General features: G+C 35.5%; 1 protein-coding gene across 1 annotated transcript; it reads right to left on the bottom strand.

Annotated features, from left to right (window-relative positions):
- Positions 1–868: 868 nt before the first annotated feature.
- LOC149784174 (uncharacterized) lies at positions 869–3,202 on the bottom strand. Its single transcript, XM_089932950.1, has one exon. The coding sequence runs from the start codon at positions 3,200–3,202 to the stop codon at positions 869–871; it is 2,334 nt and encodes a 777-aa protein (XP_089789076.1).
- Between the last annotated feature and the right edge of the window lie 5,484 nt (positions 3,203–8,686).

Here is an 8,686-nt window from a genome sequence, read left to right as displayed (position 1 = left end):
TGAGGTCACCAGACCTTCGACATGTATTGCTTTCTATCACATATCCATTATCTACCTAGATTTATTATTCGCAAGAGCTGGTTGAAATACTGAATGAAGTGAGCCACATAAAATGAATACATGTCAAATACGCTGAATGTCATGTATGAAAACGTTTAAGCTGTTTTCGAATGCAGCTATGGCCTATACAGTTGTGTATGTGTTACAACCAAAAGATATCTGATTAACTACGTTATGAGGTTATGTTAATCAGACGTTATAATTCATGAAACAAAGTAAAGCATTGAAATTTCTGAAGGTCAAAACGTCTCATTAATAGCTATACATTTTATTGACTCATCATTAAACTTTTTATCAGATCGGATATTAAAGTTAACTCGGAATTTTACAGTTTACACGCACATCAAAATGTATCGTCGTCTATCCAGAATGTTAACCATATGTCTCAGTTTTAAAGAGGATTCGCACGAACAGTTTAAAATAATGTACAATGAAAGATCGCCCAATGCATTCATATATTGCAAGGGAAGGTTTGGACAGTAGGCGCCCAAAGAACAAAGACAATATGTCACCTTATCGCCATTATGACACAACTCAGTGAATTTAATGTTCCTATTCAATCACAATTGACTCATATGCTAAATTCCAGTCGAGAAAACTGGATTTAATGTCAATATACATCAATCTACGTTTAGGATATTGAAACAAGGGCATCGTTAATAAACTTCGAGTAATCTTGGTGATTGCTGTTTTTTTTAAAAAATCTCTTTTTTCCCACTGTTTTGGATGGACATAAAACAATTAGTATGAATAAGATGTCATCAGATAGAGACCCCATTATTTAACTGTGTAATGTAATGCAAGACAGTTAGAACGCTGCCTCCTCCTCGCCGTCGTCCACAGTTTTGATAGATGCATCAACAATTCCTTCACAAATCTTATTCCAGTCGGGTCTGATAGCAAAGTGTCCATTCTCTAATCTCCATGTTGCTCGGGTGCACAATTTTAAGATATCTTTCAGCGCCGATGAAATCTTTTCCTGGTAGACCTCTTCATTAACAAGTAAAATCTTTAATTTGTTCTTCTGTTTGGCCAGCATTACTTCGTATTTACACCACTCACTTTCGATGAAATATTTTGTTACAACCATGACAATCGCATCACATGTATTCAGATAGCGATCAATTTCTTCAGCAACCCATCGTCCAGGGGTAAAGTGTGTGTCTCCTGTGCATATCAAATTGCCATTGTTACCAAACTTTTCTCTTAAAACTCTTTCCAGTACAGGATATATGTTAGTGCTGACTAGCTCATCGTCTCTTCCAGCATACGATAAGAACACGAAATATCGCTGGCGATCATCATCTTCATTATGTTTGTATCTCTCTATCAAAGCACGCTCATCTTTTCTCCTTCGTTTTACCTTTTGCTTTATCCTGATTATAACGTATATAAATAGAATCGTTATAAATATACTACAGGGTATTGCGATTATTAAGCCAATAAAGTCTTTGAGTCTACAATGGTACTTTAAATCTTTCCAGAACTCATACGACATATAATTGAAGTTTCCCTCGAATTTGCATTTGAACAAGTGCTTGTTAAACATTTGAATATTGGTAAAGAGTATCCATTCACTGAACCAAATTATATCACATCTGCATTCCATTAAATTACCTGTTAAGTCTATGGCTAACTGACTAGTCAATGATTTACCTAATAGTACTGAATTATTCATCTGGGATAGAGCTTTACCGTCATTTCTCGTAGATGCGTTTGTATCAGCAATAGTTTTCCTGTATCGAGTCTGTTCATTAAAAAGTGATTCTAGTCCAAAGATTGTATCTTTCGAAATATATTTAATCATATTATCACTCAGATCCAATAGTGTAAGGTTACTCAACTTCTCAATAGAAAAATCGCAAATAGACAATGAATTTCCTTGCAGACGTAGAATGGACACATTTGGAGTTGAAACGAACATAGAATATGGTATGGATGTAAGACGGTTTTGAGAGAGATCTATGATTTCTAATTTTGCATTACCTTCCAAAAGATTTCCAAGGTTTACCATCGACGACAATATGTTCCGTGAGAGATATATCTCTCGTAAATTTGGGGCCTTCCTCAGTCCTTCGGGAGACAAATATTCCATCAAATTGCCTTCAAGATCGACAATTTTCAGACTGAAAAATGTTATGTTTGTTGTAACGTTCAACCATCGAATATTCGAATAACGCATGTAAAGTTCCTCCACACCTATACTGAAACACTTAAACTGGACGCGATAGTCGTAAAAATAAACTGGGTGTGTAAATCTCATGTTATTACAGATGAAACGTTTCGTTGATATTAGAAATCGGGTAAAATCCATTTTCTGATTGAACGGCCAGATTGATTTTGTAAAGAATTCTCTCGTAATATAGAAAGATGTGTATGAAGTATCAATTTCTTCTATATTGGGAAACAAATTATGGTTAAAACGACGTACCATCCATGTATCATAAGTATATGATAAGTTTAAATATCGGAGAGACTCAGAGGTGAGTCCATCATCAAATAAAGCTATTTTAGTGCGACTCACGTTCAGAGTAATGAGCGGTTTGTTTCCAATAGCCATTGCAAACTTTTTGTTCAAAATAAATGGCTCACTTAACGCATTCTGTAAGTTACACAGATCCAAATATTTTAATTTCGGAAGCGATTCGTTTAACGCTGCAACAACGATTTCCAGTGGCAACCACGGATTGTAGCTGAGATCGAGAACTTCTGTGTTTGGCGTCAGGCGAAAAGCGCTCGGGTGCGATATATTTCTTAATGTGTCCTCCTGCAAGCGTAAAACTCTCAGTCTTGAAAGGCCTGCTAATCGGGTTTCATTCAATTGAAAATTTACCACACGTCGGAGAGTCATTTCTTCTACCTGTCCCCAGCTTATGTCTGCAAATGATACATCTGATTCTTTAAATACATAATTATCTTCCCTGAGTCTAAAGAAAAATGCCCTTGTGTTGTTCGGTAGAATGGTTGAGAAACGGGGATTGTCTGATCCTGGATTATGAAAACTGGTGTCACAAGAAACGCTAAGCATCCCGCCTGTTTTCTCTTCATTACACGTACATACGTCAGGACAACGCAAAGCGTCTGGTCTGCAGATGGAAAGGTTTTCAATGATCAACCCAATACTGCAGAGTATCCTTAACATTGTGGATCTGAAAAGTATGAATACTGGTCAGAAACGCAAAATCGTCAAGAAAGCAGCATTATTTTATATGAAATTGAGATGTAACATGTCCGTAAATTGAGGAATAACATAGAATCAAAGGTTTTAATATTTCCTTCGGTAATGGATAACTGTCTGCTGACTCGATAATATGGTAATACGTTTCACTGCGATAACTGTTATTAACACGAAGTCTTAGACAAATTGTAGAAGCACACCATCAATGTCATTCAAAGATATGCAGTTGATAAAGTCGGTAATACGGATGATTACAACAGCTGTTTCTGGCGGAAGGTTGTGCGAGATTCCAACGGGGGCATGACATCGGATTAAATATATTGATCTGAATGTTATGTGTTTTTGAAAACTAACTGCAGAAGGCGTTATATCATGTTCATTGAACACAATGTATCATTACAGTTAGGAATGAGAGTAAAGACGGACCTGCGTGTATTTTCCCCATGGAACATAAAATCTAGTGAATATGTATCTTAAACCAGCTGTTGATGTATATCAGCTCTAATCTAGTGTTTAATATCTGATTACTTTCACTGCACGTGCTAATTCAAAGCTAATAAGAAGCAGCAGAGAGGGCGAACAGACCGACCTTAGGAGGGTCCAAAAACCCGAAATAAGGCTTCTAACTAAAAAATATTTCGAGCTGAACATTTGCTTGAGAACTTCGGTTAATTGTCTAATTTATCAAAATTATTATTACAAAACAAAAATGAACCAACTTGAGGTCATGGCCCCCTCTGCTCCTATTAATTAAAAAATTGTTATATTAAAAATAATGGTACATCCAGAATCTCATACTGCAAGAATAGCACAAGAGAGACTAGAAGCAATTAAAAAATTTCTTCCCGTGCGAGATTCATTCAGAAAAAATATACAAGTGCAGCAAGAAGCACATGTTGAGTACGAAGAAGACACTAAAAAGCTGTTTAAACCCGTCACTGCAGGTACTGAGAAAGTTACGACTGTCGTCAAAGAAGATCTTCTTCCGGTATCAAAACAAACAGCAGAAGAAGCTGACAAAATAGCAAGAAGAACTAAACAGACAAAGAAGATTTTACGAAATCTTCCAACTGATATAGCTGCTGCTCAGCATCCACCCGTTGGTGAAAAAATACTTGAAGATATTGGAGAACTTCGTGCTGAAGTCGCCGACGTGAGAAAAGAACTTGCATCTGAATCCGATCTAATAGAAAAAAAAACTTAGAATTGATTGCAAAATTTAGAAAAAGGGTTGTCGAAGATATTAGATATACTGAAAGAGAAAAATTACCCGAAATAATATTATCTGGTATATTTAATAAATCTGATATTTTAAAATCCCATTATAAAAAAACAAATTATGACAATCTTATTAAATGGATATATCGCGTATATTACAACAAAAAACAGGCTAAAGGTCGAGAATATAAAATTATTGAAGAAGAAGTAAAAAGACTTTATAGAGGGAGACTGAAACAACTAGAACAACAACAACTCTCCCAGCAGGAACCTTCATATCAACTTCCTCCACCCTCTGCAACAAATAGAACAACAACAATCTTCGCCGCAGCAAAGGTTGAAGTCAAAACTTAAAAGGTCTGAAGAGATACTTAAAAAATCAGCAGAAGAAAGATCACCCTTAAGACTACTTAAGAAAACAACAGAAGAAGAAGCAACTAGGACTGGTCTGGGAAATAATTGTATTTGTCCTGATAATATCATCAATGATATATCGCGGTTCGAAGTTATCATAGGAGGAAAACGAGCTGGAAATAATTCACCAGAAATAACCAATGAAGCAGCTGATATTTGTCGGCAATTATTTCAAGGTGGTATCATGGATATCGGCGTTTACCGAGAGCTTATTGATGAGCTCGTTGATGATTAGTCACCGCGATTAGATAAATGGTAAATAAAATAAGATGATCATACACAATGATCATCGTAAATCCGTATCGGTCAGAGCGGTAAACTCACGATTACCAATCTATAGGGTTATTTACGGAGATGGACTTGGTGATGTTATTCAGGGATTATTTACAAGGTTAGCCCCAAAATCGTGATTAAATGCCAATGCATGTTTGACCGAAAAATACATCTAAATAACGCCAGACTGATGAATATTAAACTAGATTTGTCGTTGTAAAACTACAAGGCCGCCACATAAAGCAAGATAAGTTCACACAAATTCAAAATCGGTAAAACATATAAGATTTATAATCGAACCAGATCAAATACATCTTAATACAAATATGATTGTTATATTTGTTATATTTCACTGATCTACCTTTAATGTTTTCTCCTTAATAGTAAAAAGCACGAACATAAACTGTTAGGAAAAGATTTTCAATTGGTTGTTCAAAAATAGAAACAAAATGTTGTCATTTCCAGCAAATATATTCAGCTCACATACCTTATGTCTGCGATACTGTAATAGTTTGTCTGCTTGTGCGATAAAACGGATTCGAACAATGGTGGGGGACATCAATAGTCCTAATTCTAGGGAACATTTAACCTGTATGTTAGACCACGTGATTCACGCTATACCAGAAACAATAAGTGATGCAAACAACCTTATTTCAAGAACAGTGTATCCAAGGCAACGATCACTACATTGTCTCATAAACCAAATTGAGAGGTTGCGCGCACAGAAATACACAAATTACCATACCATACTATTTTTTGGTAAAATTGTTTTCAGTCACATACGTTTAACGATCATAACAATTGTCGTGGATATTTTAGAACTAGAACTGAAGTTTTTAAACAATCTATATTTAAATGTTCAAAGCATTTAAATCAGTTCATTATTTTGTCAACAGACATCACATTAAAACCGTCTTATCCAATTATTTCTGGGTTGCCTTGTTCCACACTGAAATAAAAGAAAATACTTTTTATTTATTTGACACATGTTTAAGAAAACAGAAGAAAGAAAAAAAAATATGGTAAGCCAATAAAAATGAAGTTGATATGTAATGGCTATGCTAAAGACAACCTTTCCAACTAGTAAAAAGGAACTACAGTTGAATTAAACGTTATTGAATTAAATCATTCTTTTTTTATATAAATGCTGCAGCACATACGCACACACAAACCACACACACACACACACACACACACACACACAAAAGCAGCTATATATATATATATATATATATATATATATATATATATATATATATATATATATATATATATATATATATATATATATATATATCGTGGATGTCAGCTCTTTATGTATGTTCATCAAAGCCTCTGTCTGTAATGACGTATAAAGAAACACACACACACACACACACATACATATGTATGGAAGCCCTAATTACCCATCCCCCGTGTATGTGCGTGGCGGGGTTGTAGTGGGAGTGACTTTAACCATTGAGATGGATAATCGAACATGATTCAACCATGGTAGCCGACCCTGATAGTAGTAAATAATAAATGACTATTCCACGCAGCAAATCCTGACTGATCAAGTTGTGGAGATCAATCCGGCATATATTCCATCAAGATAACTTAAAGGCAAGACTCCACCCCGTGACAGCCCCTATACGCTTTTAGATTGCGCGCAAAATCCTTCAAAGCTGATTAACTGGAGAGATCGTAGCACGGGCTGCAGAGATCGCACGAAGAATTAAAGAAGGTGAATTGGAAATAACTTAGGGCGAGCAGAATTAATCGTTCGGTTAACTGAAAATATCGAAGAATGAGTCTTATTAATCGTAAGACGAGCTGGAAAGATCGTAATGTGAAATGGATTTTTCGCAAGATGACATGGGGTAATACATTGTTGAGCTGCAGCAAACATATGATGAGTTGGAGATGGAGAGTTCGTAGTGATATATGTAGTAATCGTACAGGAGCTATAGTAATGTATGGCGAGATGGAGCTATCATATGTGAAGCCAGAGAAGAGATCGTAGGGCGAGCTGAAGTAATTGTAGGGCGAGCTCGAACATTTGCATGGCGAGCTGAAGAACGCGAGCAGGAGGAGAGGACGAGGTTGAGTAATCTATATTTTATTTGTGATAGCGTATATGCTATCAATAAACTGTGTCGACGCTCTAAAGCAGTGGTTCAGTGAACAGTGTCACTATATTGTATTGTGATTCCAGACCAGTGTATTTTATATACTGTAACTGGTCTTTGTTACCATTCCAGAAAGAAGGTTATTGAACAGCATAATTAAATTTTGTCGACATTCTAAACCAGTGGATCATTTAACAGTGTTATTATAGCAAATTGTTTTTCCAGAGCAAATTTTACCTGACAGTAGTTAGTCTTTATTGTCATTGAATAGTGTCATATTTTATTGTAATGGTTCTTCTGACTGTCATTTGTCTGCAGTATCATTCCAAACCGACTCTTCCTTGAACAGTATCATTATATTGAATTGTGATTGCAGAACAAAGGTTCGTTTTACAGTATCATTTCAGACCGTTTGTTCATCTGACATCATCGGTATGCTTTATTCTTTATGCCACGTCAAAAGCTGAACTAGTATCGATCAGTCATCATACCAAACGTTTCTAAGAACAAAAATTATCATGGTTCCACTGATAAATCGGTGTGGTTCAAATCAATAATGGTTTGATTTAGTGCTCTTGTCCTTAGATCTAATGTGAATAGATGCCAACATGCTTAACACGTTTCACGCTACATTCATGTCCTCCCACTGAAGCTAAAATTAGAAAAATAATAGATGTATGTGTTAGCAATTCAATGCAGTACATTACCTATCATGAATCGTTAAAGCGCCAACATTGATAAACAAATTAAATAATCGCGGCAATTATGTTCCCAGAAACGTGTAACGGAGTAAAATACACGTTCAATTCTTTTTATCCTCGATTTAGAGCCAAGACCAGTTCACGTAATCAATATTTAGTTACGAGGAATATATTTGAATGCCTTTTTTAAGCAATGGACTTGTATTAAATACGCAACACTGAGTTCAGTTTTTATTTTCCTTGTATACAATACCAGGAACAGCAGATCGATATGCCTCAATCCCTCATATTACACGGACGAACATTAGCGTTTTCAACCCAGTTCATAATTTTTTTGAAAATTCAAACATATGTACTTCAGTGCATAAATTACTACCTTGCGTTGACTTCTGCAAGAACAATTTTTTTTCTTAAAAATAAAATGACGCGGATCGGCTTGCAATGACTCGCCGCACAGAGAAGTTATGTTCATCGCTTATCCTTTATTGTTCAAATTTCTTTCCACCTTTCTTTCTGAACTTTGTCAAAATCGATTCTTACACATGTAAAATAGGATTTACTCATTTGATCTTCTTTCATTTACGTATCGTCATTATTTGCAGTTTATCTTGTCGCTTTATATATCTTGGCGACATATTCATGTTTGCAAACTTCGTAAGGGAGACTCTTTACTTTGACTAGTCAGCAAATTCATTTTCTGTCATTAAAACGTGGTAGTATTGTTAATCATATAT

The sequence above is a fragment of the Sinohyriopsis cumingii genome, chromosome 14, assembly GCF_028554795.1.
Source record: "Sinohyriopsis cumingii isolate HCF-2022 chromosome 14, ASM2855479v2, whole genome shotgun sequence".
NCBI classification, from domain to species: Eukaryota; Metazoa; Mollusca; class Bivalvia; order Unionida; family Unionidae; genus Sinohyriopsis; species Sinohyriopsis cumingii.
The sequence above is the reverse complement of the archived record's forward strand: the minus strand, read 5'-3'. Positions and strand labels throughout refer to the sequence as shown.

Excerpts from the sequence above, each read along its gene's own strand:
- LOC149784174 (XM_089932950.1), bottom strand. The coding sequence starts at position 3,202 with ATGTTAAGGATACTCTGCAGTATTGGGTTGATCATTGAAAACCTTTCC.